At 40.1% G+C, this 20,778-nt stretch overlaps 1 protein-coding gene across 1 annotated transcript in view; it reads left to right on the top strand.

The window, feature by feature from the left end:
• FRAS1 (Fraser extracellular matrix complex subunit 1) overlaps positions 1-20,778 on the top strand; it is a 420,760-nt gene that overhangs the window by 144,711 nt on the left and 255,271 nt on the right. The window contains exons 5-9 of the mRNA XM_072745521.1: positions 4,453-4,612; positions 7,245-7,378; positions 14,647-14,730; positions 16,386-16,487; positions 17,003-17,194. Coding sequence (XP_072601622.1) covers positions 4,453-4,612; positions 7,245-7,378; positions 14,647-14,730; positions 16,386-16,487; positions 17,003-17,194 — 672 coding nt within the window. The remainder of the gene's footprint in view (positions 1-4,452; positions 4,613-7,244; positions 7,379-14,646; positions 14,731-16,385; positions 16,488-17,002; positions 17,195-20,778) is intronic.

The raw sequence follows: 20,778 nt of genomic DNA, 5'->3' as shown, positions 1-20,778 counted from the left end.
TATGTGACTTTTTCCCAAGAGAGCAGTGGGACAATTTGTCTCCATCACTCTGTGCATTTTGGATCAACATCTGACCCTCTGTGGCTTTGACATCAAGCATTGGAAACCCCCTACCAAATGTTTGTCGTTATTCCCATAATTTTCAAGCTTATTGTGAAGCTTATTGTGAAGTCCTGCCTCATTTTGTGTCTCTTGAGTTACATAATAGATTCACATCATTAGAGTGCTTGAAGGTACTGAAGAAATTAACACAGCCCTCTCATTTTTACAGATGAAAAAATTTTGGTGATTGACAGGTTGTTATTGTAATTCACTTTTGTGGCCTCTGTCTGAAAGTGGTGTGATTGCAATTTTTTTTTTAAAGATTTTATTTATTTATTCATGGGAGACAGAGAGAGAGAGAGAGAGAGAGAGAGTGAGTCAGGGACACAGGCAGAGGGAGAAGCAGGCTTCATGCAGGGAGCCTGATATAGGCCTCGGTTGATCCCAGGTCTCCAGGATCACCCCCTGGGCTGAGGGCAGCGCTAAACTCCTGAGCCACCTGGGCTGCCCCAAGCTCTTGTTTTAATGAAGTGAAATGTCAAGATGCTTAGAAGCAACCTCCTAACTTTTAATAGAATAAGAAAGTTCACTTTAAGCTATTTCATATGCAGCCTTCGCATTTTACTTTAAGACATTGAATGATTCATTTGATACTTTATTTTTTTTTAAAGATTTTATTTATTCATGAGACACACACATACACACACACACACACACACACACACACAGGCAGAGGGAGAGGCAGGCTCCATAAAGGAAGCCCGATGCAGGACTCAGTCCTGGGACCCGGAGATCAGGCCCTTAGCCAAAGGCAGACGCTCAACCGCTGAGCCGCCCAGGCATCCCTTATTTGATATTTTAAGCAGTAATTTGCCTTCTGATGCCAAAAGTTAAAATATGTTTATGGTGAAAATTCAAAAACTAAAAAAGTGTACCAGCAGAAAAAAAATCACTGGTAATTCCCAAACTATGAAAATCACTGCTGTTGGGATCCCTGGGTGGCGCAGTGGTTTGGCGCCTGCCTTTGGCCCAGGGCGCGATCCTGGAGACCCGGGATCGAATCCCACATCAGGCTCCCGGTGCATGGAGCCTGCTTCTCCCTCCGCCTGTGTCTCTGCCTCTCTCTCTCTCTCTCTGTGACTATCACAAATAAATAAAAATTAAAAAAAAAAAAAAAAAAAGAAAATCACTGCTGTTTTCTCAGTTTTTTGGAGAGGCAGTAGTAGTAGAGATGAATAGATGTGTAGAGCTCTATGTATTTACACTGTGTGTGCAGTTTATATCTTTTTAATATAACATGTTGTGAATTATTCCCTGGTACACCCTTGTACAACATGATTTCCTATTATTAGGCATTTGGGTAGTTTCTAACTTTCATGAGAATATTTCCAACTTTGCAATAAAGAACAGTGTAATGGAGTTCCTTGTATTTAAACTTTTTGCATGTATCATTGATCATTTTCTTCAGATAACTTCTTAAATTGGAATTAGTAGGTCAAAGCATTTAAAGATTTTGAGTATTGAAGCTGTGACATCTGTAGTCATTAAAATTCAATTTTAAGTAGTCTCTGTCTAATGAGAAATCCAGTGGGAGTATCACGGGTATTGTAGCCTCTTTTTGAAGTATGGTTACCTTGGTTAGGCCCCACGTAGCTGAGTATCCCAGGTGCTGTAGAGAGGGAAAGCTTTATGAAGGAGAAAATCCCACTCCACTGTAGCTTCATCAACATGACTAGGAATTTTGAAAACTTCCCCATATCTGATATGAAGAAGTGTTGTTCAATTTTATTTTAATTAATCTTTCTTTGAAATTAATAATGTTAATATTCTATAAGCTTATTGTTATTTTTCTGTTGGATTTTTTTTACTTATTGCTTGTAAATGCTTTTACATCATAGAGCTTAGTTCTGATTAATATAAATTTGTAATTTTTATTAGTTTGTCATTTGTCTTTTAACTTTATAATGTATTTTTCACAGACTTTTAAAATTTCAACTTAGAACCTATCACATTTTCTCTTACAGTTTCTTTCTTTGCTTTTATGCTTAGGCTTTTCAAAGTATAAAGGTCAATTACTTCCTCTCTTATATCAGTCAATAGTTTATTACCATGTTGGGGGCTTGCCCATTTATATGCTGTACTAAATTTGAAATTTTATAGTTAGTTATAGCAGAAGTTAAAATTGGTGGTAGAAGACTTGGCCTTGATATTATGTCCATTCCTATAGTCACAGATGGCATATAGGCTTGAAGGCCGTAAACTCAATGCAGTGGAAAGAAGAGAGAGGATTGAGCATCCTCTACCTGCCACCCTCCCCCCTTGCTCGCTTTTTAACAAACTACCTCATTTATCCTTATAATAACCCAGTGAAGGGAATGTTGTCATACCATTTTAATTTTTCAGGCCAGGAATCTGAGATTTAGAAAGTCACTCACAGTTCCCAAAGCAGGGAGGGCTGAGCTGGGAACCTCCAAGGAGACCCTCAGTTCATCTGGCTCCATGCATACTTGGCATTATTTTTCTCTTGTGCTTCAGTAGTCCACCTAGAAGAAAGTAATCTTCGTGATAAAGAGGTGAGGACTCAGTTCCCAAATAATTGGATGGTTGTGACTTACCTATTACTACCATTATTATAATAATAGTACAGGTTATTATTAATTCCAGAATGTCAGACTTGGCATCCTTGCAACTTGGTTGTAATTAGCAGAATAATGGGGTACTGACTTGTTTAGGTAAGATAGTTCTTTTGTGTTTGAGAGAGATGAATAGCCATTCTGGACTCTGGCTTGAGGAGAAGCAAGAAGACATTGATTTTCTGTGCTTCTCAGTCGACACAGTTGTAATCCTCAGATTATATTTAGGTGATTGGGCACCTGGAATGTGTGATATTTTTAATAGAAATCTATATATGATTTGGGCTGGATCAGTTATCATCATATGCTACATTTAATATAGGCAAAGGATAGCAGTTTCCAGTATACTTAAGAAAATGTCAAAAGAGGAAAATTTCATTCATTAGGCTTATTATTCCCCCCCCCCCTATGTCTTGCAACAGGCCACTATTATTCCATTCTGCCTTTGAGAACATAACATTTTTTTTTGTTTGTTTTTTTGTTTTAAATCAACCTAGGGATTTTTTTTTTAATTTTTTATTTATTTATGATAGTCACAGAGAGAGAGGCAGAGACATAGGCAGAGGGAGAAGCAGGCTCCATGCAGCGGGAGCCCGATGTGGGATTCGATCCCGGGTCTCCAGGATCACGCCCTGGGCCAAAGGCAGGCACTAAACCGCTGCGCCACCCAGGGATCCCCACATAACATATTTTGACAGCAACTTCCCTCAGCAGTCAACATATCTTTAGCTCTTTACATTCAGGGTTCATCCCCCTCTTGCTCTGCATCCCATTTGAGTGTGGCTCATTTAAATATTTTTGATACTCAGTAAGTCATATAACTCAAAACAAGGATCTGTTAAATCACTGGTACAATGCTAGCTTTGGGAAGGTCGTACCCAGCCTAAAGCAGATTAGCAACATTCTGTGTGTATAAATGGGCTCTGAGTTTGCTCTGTGGTTTGCGGGAGAACTGGTTGGCTATCATACTTTGCCCCAGGACCAGGAGATCATTGGAACAGGAGAGAGTAAGATGGGGGCCGGAGAAGGAAGGAGAAGAAAAGAGGAATATGGGAACTAATCAGTGTAAAAAGTAAGGCAGAAAGAAAGGGGGGGAGGAGGGAAGAAGGAAGGAAGAGGATCAAAGTGAGAGCTATTGAAAACAAAAGGACCGTTATAAAGAATTCAGGATACATGTGTGTGTATATATTACCGTAGGCTTTTTTTAAAAAAAGATTATTTATTTATTTATTCATTAGAGGCAGAGACACAGGCAGAGGGAGAAGCAGGCTCCATGCAGGGAATCCAATGCAGGACTCAATCCCAGGACCCCAGGATCACACCCTGAACCAAAGGCAGATGCTCAACTGCTGAGCCACCTAGGTGTCCCTATTACTGTAGGCTTTATAGAATTTTTTAAGTGATTGGAGTTGGCATGCTTTTTATTTTCTTTCTGTGTTTTTCTGAAATTTTCAAAAATAAATCTTAGGAATACTAAAAAGAAAAGAAAAGAAAATTCAGTTTTTTAATTTAAGTTTTACAACTCAGGACGTTGTAAATCCTAGTCTTGTAAGCCTAGAGCTGCCTTCCATCTCTCCTCCATCTCATCTCATCTCATCTCATCTCATCTCATCTCATCTCATCTAATCTCCATCTCCATCTCCATCTCCATCTCCATCTCATCTCCATCTCTCCTGAGCACTGTCCCTTGATTTGTGTTAGAGGTTTGTTTCTGTTTGGTCAAATGAAAACTATATTCTGACAATAGCCTCCTTTTTCTTTTCTCCCCAACACCCAGCATGGGACAGAGTGGGCCTACCCCCCGTGCAGTGTGTGCTCTTGTACTCACGGGGAAGTCCGATGCACCCCCCAGCCATGCCCACCGCTATCGTGTGGACCACAGGAGCTGGAATCCATCCCTGAAGGAAGCTGCTGCCCAGTGTGTGTGGGCCCTGGGAGTGAGTATCAACTTGTAGAAGGCTGAGACGCTCTTTGCTTCTGAGGTTTACCTGCTGACATCCCAACTTTTCTCTTTCTTGCTCACTGTGGCTCAAATATCCCTAGCCCCATTCCTTATTGGACCAAGTTGGAGCCTTGCACTTGGCAGAAGCACTGTTGCAGAGAGTGAGGTTGAAACAGATCTTGAAGCTCCATTCCAAATTTGGGATTCTGCAAGTCTCTGATTTATTTATTTTGTGCTGGCCAGATGCATCCCTTTGCTTTCCCTGCTCCTGAGAAGCAAAGGGAGGAGGAACAAGATTCTTTGATGATGTGATTCCATAAGGCTTAGATAGTTCTTGTATCTTGGCAGAGACAGAATGAACAAGTCACTTCTCCATGTAGCATCACTAGCACTAATTCTGCTGGTTGGTCTTTGAGATGACATAATTTCTTTCTCCAAGACACACAGAGCAGGAAACAGATCTTTCATTTGTCTCTATGCTCACTGTGGAGATTATGTCTGCCTACAATTGGAGGCCTCATTCAGCAAGCCAAGGACACACCTCCAGGCCCTTTCTTTGGAATCTGTGCTTGGTGCAAGTACTTCTTTTATTACATTTTAGGGATATATGTCCCCCTCCATTTTTATAACTCGGTAGTAGTAGATACTTTGCGATAAATACAGATTATTGTCATTGCTGCATTATATCCTCTCTTGGCACTTAATGATTAAAATTATTCTTTTATTTAATAATACCTGGAAGCTATGCTCTATTTTGCATTTCCTTTTTATGGTTTTAATTAATTTTATTTTAAAATTATTTTTATTATTTTGAGGGAGGAGAGGAAGTGGGCAGAGGGTGATAATGAGAGAGAATTCCAGCAGGCTTTACACCCAGTGCAGCCGAACACAGGACTTGGTCTCACTATCCTAAGATCAGGACCTGAGGCAAAATCAAGAGTTGGATGTTCAACCAATTGAGCCATCCAGGCACCCCAGCCTCATTCTGATCCCCAGTTATTCCATTCCTGGCATTCCTTTACTCTGGAGAAAGGTTACAGAGATTGAAAAGTATGCGTAGGAAACAATGGAAGTACAATGCTTGCTTTACGCATTTCTCCAGAAGAGGACTGACAGCTGCTCTGAGCCAAATAATCCTGCAAGTAAAAATACTTGAACAACAGAGTTTGGGGGTGGCAGTAGGTTGGCTGAGATTGTGGGATCCTTTCTTGCACTTTAAGAGGCTTCTTCCTTGGCCTCCAAGAAAAAGACATACTGGAAACATTTTGCCTGGAGAGAATGGAGGATCAGCCAGGGCCAACTTTATAATTTGCTAGGTGCAAAATGAGAATGCATGGCCCCTTGTTCAAAAGGCAGTGGGTGGGAGGAAACCACTTCTATTCTTTTGTGGTTTTTCTCAACTGTCATGTTTTTAATTTGCTATTTAATGTCATACTGCTTCAGGCATGGGGCTACTCACCGGGTGGATGGAGACCCCACAGGCACCCCATACCCCATCCTGCTACTTGGTGCTTAGGGTACATGCATTCTCCTGGTACTTGCATCCAGGTCCCTGATGTGGGTAGAGGGTGGCAGTGTTCACTGTGATGTGAAATTTTGGGGTCTGGCAGCAAGTGGTCAAGAGAGAATTCTTGAGATATCTTCAGTGCAAAAAAGGTGGTTTTATTAAAGCACAGGAGAGGACCATGGGCAGAAAGCTGCAATGAGGTTGTAAGGAATGACTGATTATATACTTTCAAGTTGGGAAGGGGTTAGGGATAGTGTAAATCTGTAGGGAATTTTGGAAGTAAGGTTTCCAGGATCTTGAAGTGCTAGCTGCTGTTAGAGATAGGTCATTTACTACTGTCTAGTACTACTTTAATCCTGAGACCATCCAGATGCATACCAGGTAAAGATATAGGAAGTTTCCAAAGGGATTTTTATATGTTAAAGAAGACTTACAGGATCCTGGGGGTTGGGCTAATGTCAAGCTAAGACTACCTTTTGCCTCTAGCAAAGTATTAACATTGAGGCAGTTGAGTTCCTGAAGCAAAGTTTCCCTGCCTGTCTTAAGTACTTGTCAATGGGCTGCAAAAGAAATTTCATTTTTTCCCCCCTACGTTTCTTTTGCCTTTGTTCTCCACATCAACTGGGTATGGGTTTGGGAGCAAAAAACCCATCTCAAGAAACCCATCTCAAGAAGGCAAGGAGGCAGTGGAATGAGGGACCATGCATGAGCTGAGGCTCCCCAGCACATATTATGTTGTCTCACGAGACTTCACATATAAAACTCAGAAAGTTATTAAGAACTCCATACAGTGGGGGCGCCTGGATTCCTCAGTTGGTTAAGCATCTGACTCTTGATTTCAGCTCAGTCATGATCCTAGGGTTGTGAGATGGAGCCCTGCATCAGGCTCCATGTTGGGCATGAGGCCTACTTGGGATTCTCTCTCCGCTCTAAAAACAAAATGAAACAAAACAAACAAACAAAAACCCCCAAAACCTCCATATAGTGACTACAGAGTGTTAAGCCCCAAATATGAGCCCCAGCCACAGGGTCCTATGTGACTGTGCACACATACCTGGAGTCAGCCCTGAGATCAGCAAGTGCAGTCACCCCAGTAATCTTTATTTTTCTTACCTTTCAGAATCTTGTTCCTATGAAGGCCGTGTATTCCAGGATGGGGAAGACTGGCCATTGAGTCGGTGTGCCAAATGTGTGTGTAGAAATGGGGTCACCCAGTGCTTTATAGCTCATTGTCAACCTCTGTTTTGTAATGAGGTAAGGAAGACAGCCTCCAAATGGATCCTTCATAGACTATTAACTTCATTGTTTGGGAACTTGGAGCCTCTTCTGGGGTTGTCAGGCAGTCTTTTGAAAGTACTAGGAACAAGAAGCAAAGGCTGTTTTGTTTTCCTTATACTTTTGGAGATCACCCCTGAGACATTTACCCTTGGAAGCTACAGATAGGTCTAATACCAGCCATTTAAGCTAATTGTTATGTAATGAAAGTGAGCCTTGGATGTACATGCAAAGAAGCCACCAGCTCCAGTTGCAGATGTTGCAAAAATCTCAAGCTAAACATCTGGAAAAGTCAGTAATATGATCAGGTATTGTTTCTCAATGCATAGGTATAATCTTGCTTTTTAAGACATAAGTGTGTCTTTGAACATGATTATCCAGATGTACATTTTTTAATTATAAAATAATGATTCACATTATTCAGATTTTCTCTTGGAGAGCTTTAAAAAATAGTGGATTTTGTTCCTCATTTAAAGTTCATCAGAATTTCAAAACATTAGACTCTTCCCATAAATTCAGAAGAGAAAATCAATGGCAAATAAATGTGGTATACATGATACTTTATAGTTTTTACTCTTCCAGAGGTTTCTATGGCTGTTCTGTGGCAGTTGACAGATAACCATGAAAGGAGTTTGCCTCCAGTCGAAAAATAGCTCATTTTTGATCTTAAGGGAAAGCTGGAAGCCAACATTCAGTTGATACAGAACAGTACTTTGTGTCAAATAAAACAAAATCAATAACATGGCATATTGTGACAATTGGGCAATATTTTTAAAGGCAGACAAAAGGCAATTAGACAGAAATGCTAAATGCCAAATAAAGGGAAAATGTATCTAATTGAAAAGTTAGATTGTATTACCTACACTACTGCAACTACTGCACTCATGTCACATCTCCTAGTTCATCACGAAGTCTTCTCCCAGTGCTAAGATTACAAATGAGCTTCTCTGTAGAGTTGTATAGTATCTCACATTCAGGGGACACTATAAGGTTGCGGAATTTTGATTTAGCACTTTCTAGGATTCAGTCCCCTTGTGTATGAAGGGTAATTAAACAGTTTGCCACAATTGCAATAAGGAAAGCAGGAGGCAAGGAGGACCACTTTGTGTGTCTTCTGCTTTAAATCTTTGTAACCTTAATGGACTTCATGTTAGGGGGATAGATACTGAAGTAATTGAAAGTACTAGTTCCCATTTTTAAAAACATTATATAGTGGGGCACCTGGGTGGCTCAGTCAGTTGAGTGTGGGACTCTTGATTTTGGCTTAGGTCATGATCTCAGGGTCCTTGGATCCAGCTCTATGTCAGGCTCTGTGCTCAGCAGTGAGTCTGCTTGAGGATTCTCTCCCTCTGACCATCCCCAACCCCACCCCACACATGCACACATGCTCTTTCTCTCTCAAATAAATCTTTAAAACAAATTTAAAAAATAAAAACACTAAATATAAACTCTAGCTTCAAACATTTACTCACATATAGTTTGCATTCATATACATAATTAATTTAAAAGATGAAATTTGGTACCATACTTCAGAGCTAGTTGATGTGCAAACATTCTAAGGTCTTGAAAATAGATTGATTTTAATCACTCTTGCATCATTAAGTTTATATTTTTACTATGACATGTTAAACAAACTCTTAGATTATTTAGAAATATCTTTCTTGAATTAATATCATTATTAAATATTGGATGTTCTGATGGTATCAATGGGTATTAAAAAGGGGTGTTAAAAAGTTTAGACTTTTGATGGAAACACCATCACCACTGTCTACCATCTATCATCTCTGTCATCACCATCACCACATTTTTTGCACTTATTATGCGGCAATCATTAATTTTCAGAGCTTTGTAATTCTCATAACAATCCTATTAAGAGCTATTAAAAAAAAAAAAAAACAATCCTATTAAGAGCTATTATTATCATTTCCTCTTGCCAGTACATAAAACTGAGGTACAGAGAGCTTAAGTAACTTCCATAAGGTACCACAGTTAGGAAGTATCAGTCAGTACTTCTCACCTAGGCAGTTCTGCATCACTTCAACAGACCACACCTGACATATTTTTTAACTATTAGCTAGATAACCTTCCAAAATGATGAGTTACATAGCATTTATGTATAGTAATAATCACAAAAACAATAGTTACTAATAGCATTGAACACGACTGCAAGTATTTTGTATGCATCAACTCATTAAATATTAAAAACACAACACAAAAGTTCACCAGAAGAAATGTATTTCCAGGACTTGAGCTATAGAAAAAAAACTGATTTTTAAGGTAAGTGTTTTTCTTTTTCTTTTAAATTGTAAAAGGAATCTGTACTTATTAAGGAAAGTTTGGAAAGGCAGAAAAGCAGAAAATGATCATCCATTCAAAAACACCAGCTTTTCTTGGTAATTTATTCCAAATTTTTTGTAGGCAAATGTGGATATATTTGGTTTTTTTTTCATAGTTATAATCACATTTTAGAAGTTGGTGATAATTTCTGACAAAAGGAGTAATTTCTTATGTTCAAACGGGTGTTTTTCCCTTAAGGAAGGATTTAAATTCATACTGAAATTGTTTGCTTTCAACTTTTGTCCAGATGCCTTGAACAGAGCCCTAGCCCATCCACATTTTTGTAGGCTCATTAAAATGGTCTGTTCAGTCGATAAGTGTTGTTAAGTGATGATGTTACCACCAATTTTTTTACTGTAATTTTTCTCATTCCCCATGTTGATGAATCTGAGTAGGTTGAATTTCATCTTTGGGTGTTCTTTCAAGAAAGATAAAAGATTGGATGTCTTCTGAGCCACTAAGTGTTTGAGAATTATTTTCTTCTTGTTTATGTATCTCAAAATTTGGGGCTCAAAAATTGGGGGCAATTATCATTTCCTCACATCCCAACGCTGTGGGCTCCTTTCCACTGAACCCTGAAATTTAGTGCCATGGAGAACTCTGAGGTCTCTTTTCTATTCCATTGTGTTCATATAGTTTCCTTTGTTGGATTCTTGCAGGATGTTTCCTTATCTTTAAAAATGAAACATTTTTCAGGACATTTCTAGGTGAGGTGTCTTTTTACCCTTATTACCTAGAATATGGTCAAGCCCTTTCAGTCTATATTCCAGGTTTTAAAATGCTTTCTTCAGTTATGGCTTTAATTTAATCATATTCATTCCAGTTTTTCTCATTTCTCCAGCAATACTTATGATTCTTAGATTACTCCCCTCTCTTTCCCCCTCATTATCAATCATGTTCTCTCTCATCATTTTGTTTCTTTCCTCTTCATATGGAGAGAGCTTCTTGAGTTTGTATTTACAACTTCTAGTATTGATTTTGACTATTTCACTTTGATTTTCTTTTAAATCTTCCTTATTTTTCTTCTCTTTGGTTCATCTAGGTTTTTTATCCTAATACTTATTCTTTTTTATTGCTTCTTGCTTCTGTTTAATAAAGACTGCATCTTCGTGCATCTTACTGAAGTTGCAAAATAGCTTTTGAATATTTTCTTTTAGTTACTATAGTATGTAGCCCTTAGAAATTTGCCTTTCTCTGAATCTTTAGAACATTTTTAGTTTTGCTAGCTCTTCAGGGTTTTTCCCAAGTTCCTTTCCTTCTGTTTACTCATCCTTGATCAAGAGAAATCTGTCCATACCCACTGTTTGAAAGCTGAGAGGGTAAATCTCCTACCGTTGGCTAACTCCCCTTTTTGGATCTGTAGCCAAATGCTAAGAAATGTGCATATCTCTTTGTCCGAGGGGCTGGTGGATTTTCAGTTAGTGTAGCTCTATTGTACTGAGATTGGATCTTTTCCTTACCTCCATAGCCCAACCATCTTACGTTCTGAGCACATGAAACAAAAACTAATCTCCAGTTTGTACCACTGCAAAGACTCTCTCCTTCTCTCTAGGTGACCATGTGCTTTATCACTTGAGGCACCATCCTATCCCCCAACTTTTTATTACTCCCTCTACCTCCTCCAACATACATACTTCCCACTCTTTTTTCCATTTTTAAATTATGGGCTCTGATTAGGTGTAGAAAGAAAGATATTGAGGAAGGTGAGGGCTGGTACTCTGACCACCTCAAAAGATAGTGACCACACACCAGAGGGATGAATCTGGGTTGTGTTAGATATAGAAAGGCAGAGAATTAGGCAGAATGATGGTTTTTATATCTATTTAGGTTTACACAGCAAAGAAAGGTCGTAGAATATCTTATGTTCAATGGGACTTCTTAGCAGTGGTAGAGGTTGGCTGTGTTACTTTTTGGTGGTGAAATTTTAATCTCTTTCTATACCTGTAGAGGTATCATAGTGGGAGCATATTCTGTCAAGAGCTGTTAGCTATAATACACCATTAAATTTTTATCATAAGTATTTTTATTTAAGGAACATGAAAAACCATAATTAAGTATATCCTTAATGGTAGTTCTACCCTAAATTGTAATAACATTAATCATATATATATTTTTAAATTCCTGAGTTTACTAAGGGTGCCATGTTAGACCTGGAGTTGGCAAACTTTTTCTGTAAAGAGCAAGATAGTGAATATTTTCAGCTTTGTGTGCTGTTCAGTTGAAAGAACTACTCAACTCTGCCATTATAGCACAAAAACAGCCACAGATAATACGTAAATGAGTGGATGTGGCTGCATTGCAGTAAAAGTTTATGGAAACAGGTGGTAGGCTGGATTTGGCGCATGGTCCATAGTTGACTGGCCCCTGTGTAGACTATACGTTTGGAAGGGCAAAATCTACATAGCCCAGAATGATATGGTTCAAATATATGACAGTAACAAAATGGACTGTTAAATAGTCTTTCCCATTTTTCTGACCCGCTTTGCTGTTCATCTTCTTATTTATATCTCTAGTCTTGCTTATGAAGCACCAGCCTGGTGAGGTCTTGCCGCTTAGGTAGTTCTCCTAAATCCTGGGATATTTTCTCTTTAAATGCCTTTCCTGGGACACCTGGGTGGCTCAGCGGTTGAGCGGCTGCCTTCAGCCCAGGGCGTGATCCTGGAGTCCCGGGATTAAGTCCCACATCAGGCTCCCTGCATGGAGCCTGCTTCTCCCTCTGCCTGTGTCTGACTCTCTCTCCGTGTCTCTCATTGATAAATAAATAAAATCTTCAAAAAAAAATGCTTTTCCTTCCTGCCCTTCTTGGATTGGTGAATAAAGATTCTGTTCCCATCAGTAAAATATATAATTAGGTATTGCCAGTAGGAATTAGAAAGCTTGGTTTTCCTTGTACCAAGGAATTACTTGCTACAAGTAATGCTCCCCCCATGCTCTCAAGTTGACTGTGCTACCATACTTGGGTCTAGTCTGTGTTGGTTAAGATAGACTGGTACTAACTCTGCTGATTTAAGATTTGTGATCATGACATCTGTTCCCTGTTTACCAAGCATTGTGTAAGTCCTTTTGCTTACTACAATAAAATTACTGAATAGTACATCAAATGTACCTTTATTTTACTTTCTCACTGAAATTTCATTAAGCGAAGAGCTCTAAGGTTGAGAAATGCTTAAGGATTTCATTACGTGTCCAATTTTCACATACTCTATTAAATATCAGGGGCTATAATATTTTTCACATAGAAGAATAAAGAAGTAAAATAATCTAAAACAAGAAACTAATTGTCAATTTAATCCCAATGATTCAGTTGTTTGAAATAAATCCCTATTAGATAGTAATGCATTAATCTAACTGATCATATATAGTTAGGCTAAAGAACTATTGAGGTATAACTAGAACTGTCCAAGAAAACTTGAATCTCCTTGACCACCTCCCTGACCCAAGTACTTTGGCCACCTTTTCCTTTTCAGAATGAGTTCCGAGGCAATCACAATAATAAAATCTCATTTTCTGCTTCTTGTAAGAGAAAGTGAAGGTAATTGTTCAGGAGGTGTCTTCTATGTAAAATAAACCACTTCTTAGTCCTTAAAACTTATTATAATCCTCCTGGCTCTGCCTTTAATTTGTCTACCCTCTTCCCATTCAAAAGGGTATAGTGATAAGTCAAAGTGAGAAGCTGACTCTTTGGCATTAATGAGGGGACAGTTGCTGTGAAAGTTATTTACAGGGTAGCAGAGACAAAGGGTCTGATATTCTGGGAGTGGGAGTGGTAGAGGGGAGAAGTAGAGAGAGGGCATGGGGGTTCTTTGGGCATTTAGTCTCTGTCACTCACTTTGTCCATATTCCCAAATACCTAGGAATACGATTTTTTTTCATGTTAAGGAACCCCCTAATGCATATGTGTAAATGTGCATTCACATAAAGATGCACAAGAATAGTGAAGTAGGTTATCAAGAGAGGAATACCTTCATTCCGAGTTTAGCAGTAACTCAACAAGAGTTTAAGTGTTCTTAAGTACTGGTATGGCTGGTGCCCTACAGTCTCCTTCCAACCATTTGTCATTGTCAGGTCAGCTATGTGACCTTGTACAAGTCACAAAACCTCTCTGGTCTTTACTTTTCTTGTGTGTAAAGCAGGGATAAGAACATGTACTTCATAGGGCCATATAAAGCGTTAAAATAGTGGCTGGCAAGGATCCCTGGGTGGCTCAGCGGTTTAGCGGCTGCCTTTGGCCCAGGGCGTGATCCTGGAGTCCGGGATCGAGTCCCACATCGGGCTCCCGGCATGGAGCCTGCTTCTCCCTCCTCCTGTGTCTCTGCCTCTCTCTCTCTGTCTCTCTCTGTGTCTATGATAAAGAAATAAATCTTTAAAATAAATAAATAAATAAATAAATAAATAAATAAATAAATAAATAAATAAAAATAGTGGCTGGCAAACACTAAGTACTATTTTTACTGTTATTTTTAAAAATATATTTTGTTTATTTATCCTTGAGAGATAGAGAGAGAGAGAGAGAGAGATGCAGAGACACAGGCAGAGGGAGAAGCAGGCTCCCTGCAGGGAGCCTGATGTGGGACTCTATGCCGGGACTCCAGGATCATGCCCTGAACTGCAGGCAGACGTTTTAACCACTGAGCCACCCAGGCATCCCTTTTATTGTTATTATTTGTGCTTTTGTTTGCTCTTAGAAAAGGATAGGACTTGAGTGTGCAGACCTCTTAAGAGGCACACTTACTTTGTAAGTGCTAATTCTTATCAAAGCACTGGATGACTAATAAATGCTAAATGAGAGGAAATTGCTATTTATGGATGCTTGAAGCACATGATTGAATTGGCTATGAATGAAATTTTCCTACTGTTGTGGGTTTTATTAATGTCTCCTTTTAATGGATTGTTCCTTTTTTGGACGTAAGGATGAAGCTATAGTCCGAGTTCCTGGAAAATGTTGCCCACAGTGCTCTTCCCAATCCTGCTCTGCATCTGGCCAAGTGTATGAGGTAACCTATGATGTACCCCCTGTAGATGTTTTGACAGATGTCTCACACATATGCCCTCTGTCCTTCCAACCACCATATTTCCCCACCCTCTTGTCTGAGTCTTTGCCAAGATTAGTAACTCAGTATATAAACAGCTTTTTTTCTTCTCTTTGTGGTGAGGCTTTATGAAAAAATTAAATTGAAGGGGATTAGAAATATAAAGGAATGTGCTGGCAGGCCGCACCTGGTTCACGAACCTTGTTGAACTTACTGTTTACACGTCTCGAAGGAAAAAAAAAAGGACTATCCTGGTTACTATTCAGTTTACACTTAGGCTGGAGGCCCTGGGAATGTCTCTCTGCTTGGTTCATATCCAGAGACAGCTTCCCTCTGCCTTACACTGTGGGGGGAGGCATGGGGGTGACAGGGGACTGAGTGAAGGGAGGGGAGAAGTTAATGGTGGTGGAACCTGCATACTTGAAAGTACTATTGGAACAGTCTAGATAACTGTGCCTAACACATAATAGGTGCCAAATGAAAAATGTGTTCAACAAATTGAATGAATGAATGAATGTTCTGTCTCAGGACTACACCCAGCTGAGGCAAAACTAAGGTCACAATATTCAAAAGCAAAGAACATACAAAAAATACACCCAACTACTTCCCTTGCTTGCCAGCCACTCTAAAGAAGACTAAATAGGAATTGGAATTATGACTCTCAGTAGAGAATCTGGAATTGGGTAATAAGGAATGAATGTCACGAATGAACATAACTAATTGGGAAAGGACTTTTGTATGTACTAGATCTGTGTTGTCCAATACAATGTGTGCCAGATTAATTTCTACTGGAAGAGATAGCCTTTATATCTATTGTGATATTTTTGGTTGCAAGTAACAGAAATACTCCTCTACAAGTGGTTAAAATGAAAACATTTTTTAATCTCATATAACAAGAAGTCCAGAGGTAGGGTGGTTACAGGGTTGATCAACTCAGGTCTTAATGATGTCTTCAAGGATCTAAGGATCTTTTTCCCATCTTTCCATCTTGCCATTTGCAGCATGTTGGCATTTGCTTTGCATCTTGTTCCCTCATGTCCCCAAGGTGGCTACCTCAAGACTAGCTCATCCACACACAACCATTACTAAAGGATGGTGGGGAAAAGGGTTGGCTTTTCTTCTTTTATGGGGGAGAAGAGTCTTTTCTTTGACCTCCAAAGAAAGACTGTTCTAGCAAACTTCCCCTGAGGTCTCCTCAGTTAGGATTGGGACAATGCCGTTGCCTATCTGCAAGAGGAGCTGGGAACGTGGCTGTAGGAGCTAGGTCTCCTGCCAAAGAAGAAGAGCTAAAGAGCTAAAGAATGAGCACTGATTAGGCAGGAAACAGGGTCTTCTTATTAATCATGATGTTCCAGGGACCCTTTGTGCCTGGCAGAGAGCAGACCCTTAACACATCTGTGGAATGAATACAGTTGAATAAAAACGAATGCAAAGCTCCCTTTGGACATTTATTGACTTTTTCTTAGTTGCTGTTACTGCCTAACTGTTATCATTTCTCAGGAGTACATTCAATGTGGCTCAGTTAAAAACTGTAATAAAAAATTGTGTGTCTTATGTGCCTGTGTTTCTATTTGACGTATGTGACACTTGATTTTCCACTTTGTCCTTTCTTTATTCAGCATGGTGAGCAGTGGAATGAAAATGCCTGTACCACGTGTATATGTGACCAGGGTGAGGTCAGGTGCCACAGACAGGCCTGCCCCCCACTAAGATGTGAAAAGGTACTTGAGACAGCATGGCTTGGTTTTCAAAGCTTTATTCTGGGTCATTTAAGAAATGCATTTCTAAGTCCATTGTGTCTTTTGAGGGAATCAAAAGTTTTATGACATTCAGAAATATTAGGGGCACCTGGGTGGCTTAGTTTAAGCATCTGCTTTCAGCTCAGGTCATGATTCCAGGGTCCTAGGATCGAGCTCCACATCAGACTCCCTGCTTAGCAGGGAGCCTGATTCTCCATCTCCCTCTGCTGCTCCACCTGGTTGTGCTCTCATGCTCACTCTGTCAAATAAATAAAATCTTTTTTTTAAAAAGGAAAGATTAGAAAAAGATATGAAAGATCTGCTTTCTAGGAAGAAGGGCTAAGGTACAGGGGACTTGCCTCAGCTGGGTTAATTTGGGCAGGCAGGGAAAGGAGCAGCATACAGTGTTGGCATTTTATGTCCTTCTGCCTCATTGGCTCAGATGTTTTCAAACTCTCCTGAGAACTTCCCTTTACATGCCATCTTTGTTTCTTCAGGATCAGAGAAGGGCTCATCGTCATGGGGAATGCTGTGAGGAGTGTGTATCTCCTGCAGGAAGCTGCTCACACAATGGGATTGTGCGGTACCGGGATGAAATGTGGAAGGGTTCAGCCTGTGAGTTCTGCATGTGTGACCATGGCCAAGTGACCTGCCAGACTGGGGAGTGTGCCAAAGTGGAGTGTGCCCCGGTAAGAAACGAAAGCATTTCCACTTGGACTGTAACAGTTCTCTTCAATGGGAAAGGTGGTCCCTCACCTATTCCTTACTTTTTGGCAGCAGAGGCTACAACCAGGTTGACCACTCACATTTCACAGAGCCTTCTAGCACAAAGATTCTGTGGTTTAAAATAAATGTCACTGTTTGTTCAGATTGACTTGGAACAGCCCCCTGGAGCTTTTAGTTCTCCATGCATCTGGTCCGATTGGAAACCCTGCGCCAGAGACATGAAAGGGAAGGACATGCTATGGGACATTAGCCTATCAGTCAGCGCAGCTGGACGTCATGGCTGACGGCCTGCCCAGCTTGCTGTGGTTGTGAAACAGAGGTCCGCAGGTGCTCCCATGGCCCAGCTCTGTTGCAGGCCCTACTGGCAGCATTTAGCAGGAAGGAGAGCCAGCACCTGCAGGTTGCTTCTGTGAATCAGGGAAAAAAATAAAATGTTTTTGTTTTAAAGAGAGGGGAGGGGAGCCTCTTAAATAATTAACTCGGTTGACCTCTGTTGACTTCTGCTTTCTGCTTCTAACAAAGCAGCCTCTGTTTGGACTATAGATGTATATTGTAGGGAAATTGCTTTTTTTTTTCCTCTTTGAACTCAATTTTGACCCATTGCAAAACAAATTGCTTTGAAAGTTGTCTCCTTCTCCCTCACCACTCCCATCCGCTCCACCAATTTCCCACAGGGTTATGAACTTGAGTAGATGAGGGAAACTCAGAAAATCTGAAGCAGTAAATGTCTGTGAAGGCATTTTTCTTTCTAGTTCTTCACCCCCACATCTCAGCTCTCTTAGCACCAAGCCTGAGGAGGAACAGCCTTTCAAACATGGGTGTCAAAGACAGGGTGATTTTTCATTTTGCTTCCTACTTCTGAGTCTTGACAGAGCTGACACGTATTTAGGTAAAGAGGGTCTTGCTTTTTGCAGATTTATTTCCTTCACATGTCTTTTCATTTCTTTTCCTTCTTTATGTCTGGGGAGTCAGAAGTGTTGGACAAAGATGAGAAAAACCCCAGTCAGGGCCCTTTTTTCTTTTCCCTTTCTCAGGCTGAGGCTGGGCTTCCTGGCCTTGCCAGACTGCCGGGAGGATGCTGGTTTATCTTCTAAGGTTTAGTTTGCCAAATAATAGCCTAGGGTTTATGGAAAATGTGGGAGAGGTGATTCTGGCAGGGTGGATCCCTTGGCCACCTACTTTCAGTTAGGTCTGAGCAAAGAGTCTCACTCACAGAAAATGATTTGACCCGTGGTCCCCAATGCTAATGCATTTCCAAGTGCCTGCTGTCCTCTCTGACACCTGCCTGTGGCTCTGTGCGCGGTCTTCTCTGCTTTTAGGAAAAGTTGGGGGCAACTGCTGAGGGAAGTGGAGGGGGCCGGGTTCCCGTCCAATCACCCCACATCCCTGCCTGCTTCCCACTCCCACCCCAGCCTCTGTTATGAACTGAGGAGTTCTAATGTCTTTAGCCCATTCCTCCACATCTTTAGTTAACTAACCTAATGTCTTCCAGGTAACATCTGTGTTTCCAAGTGTTGAAGTCATTAAACACTGCCGAAGTGAAATTTTAACCAAAATTGACTCTTACCAAAAATATCCCTTAGCCACCTTCTTTCTGTGCCATACTTCTGTAAATAGCTCAGTGAACGCCTGGAGTACAAAATTCCTAACTTCTGCTTAGCTTGGAGATAAAAAGATGAGTAAGACACATCCTAATCTCAAGAGTTCCCAGGCTTTGAGGGGAAGTCAGATACATCAACAGAAATCGCAATATGCAGTGGCATCAACAGTGATGGAAATAGGAATGAAATGCATTAGGAGTATCTGGAGAAAATGACCATCTGCCAAGGGGAGCCATACAAGTGTGCTGTTGATATTTTTATTCAGTTCTACCCCACTTTCTCCCTTTCCTAGGATATCAAGGCCATTTGATTCCTAATCCTGGATACCAAGGGTAGATTGAGTTGTTATTGTTGTTGTTGTTGTTTAAGTTTATTTATTTATTCATGAGAGACACAGAAAGTGGCAGAGACATAGGGAGAGGGAGAAGCAGGCTCCCTGTGGGGAGCCTGATGCGGGACTTGATCCCAGGATCCTGGGATCACGACCTGAGCCAAAGGCAGACATTCAACCACTGAGCCACCCAGGCATCCCAAGGGTAGATTAAGTCTAAATATATGTATATCCACAAAGATGCAGAAAAATAAACTTCTAGAAGACAGAACTGTGCAGGTTCACCATTATAATAATGGTCCCATTGGTTATCAACCACAATGTTCTGAGTAGCATGGAAATCAGCACATAATTTTTTCTTTGTTAAAAAAGGAGAAAATGGCATGGCCTTTGTTTTTGATGTGTCTAACGAACTTCCTAGATATTGAAACATAAATCCATCAATAGTGAAATAGCACAGTATGAAGATTTTCATTTTTTTCTGTATTTTATGTTAACTTTGAACATGAATTCAGATGAGAAGTCAAATTACTTTTTTTTTTTTTTAAAGGACCTTGCATTCATGTATGAGGCATAGAATGGTGCTGATGAGGGGGGTAGGACTGAAGCTTTTAGTAAAATGCATGGAAGAGGGTGGGCACACCAGAAGTGTGAGGTGCCTTTCCCTTCTCCAATGGAGGAAGATTCCTTCATAAGAGTGTTTCCTTTTCCAATGGTCAAGCTAGTGGAATCACACCATCTTTGCTATGATGATGGGATGTTAGTGTGATTCAGTAGGGAGGGGTTAGCAATTGCATCTGGCCTATGGCAGCAGAATCCTCTTAGAAAAGAATTAGTTTTGTTCGGCAAAACAGTTTTTCTCAAAGCAAAAATCAAATGCTAATTGGAACAGGTTCCCCACCACAGTGAACTGATGCAGTTTGGAGCATCCAGGCTTCTTCTATAAATAGCATATCTATTTACAACTTCCTACCTCACCAAAACTGAATCCTTGTTCCCCTGCAGCAAGGCGTGCTGTTTATTTATAGTAGTGTTTGAAGCCTCAGAGCAGCCACCCTCCTTGCCTTCCTGGGATGATGCAGCCTCCATTTTCAGTTTTGTCTCTATGTACTATAGCGGGCATTCAAGGAGCATCCACACATTTTGCTTTTAATGGAAATTCACGGACTCTGTCTCATTTTAAAACATTGTTTTAAGCAACTTAGATTACATGCATATAAACCCCTTTATATGCTTTGAAAGCAGATTTCACTGTCTCTGGGTTAGGTCTGTATTACCAGCTGATTTGTCATGTTTCTGCAAAACAATTTATATGTAAATACACCCTCTCTCTATAGCATCCACTGCTTTCCACTGGCCTCTGATTGGCGTGACATTTTGATGGGCAGTGATATATACACATCTTCTGTCTTCTTGAAATCAGTTTTTAGACATTGTAAAAAGTTACAATAAAAACATTACAATCATGTAATTTTGTATTTCTTTTAAAAGTTTATATTTCCCTCCGTTAAAATAATATACTCATTTTAGAAAATTGATTCGCAAGAAAAGAAGAAGAGACTTTAAAAATCCACTCATCATGCTACAATCCAAGACAACTGATGCTTTTATTTTA

Source organism: Vulpes vulpes, unplaced genomic scaffold, assembly GCF_048418805.1.
Source record: "Vulpes vulpes isolate BD-2025 unplaced genomic scaffold, VulVul3 u000000899, whole genome shotgun sequence".
Lineage (NCBI taxonomy): Eukaryota > Metazoa > Chordata > Mammalia > Carnivora > Canidae > Vulpes > Vulpes vulpes.
Note: the sequence above shows the minus strand (reverse complement) of the source record. Positions and strands in the feature narration are given on the sequence as shown.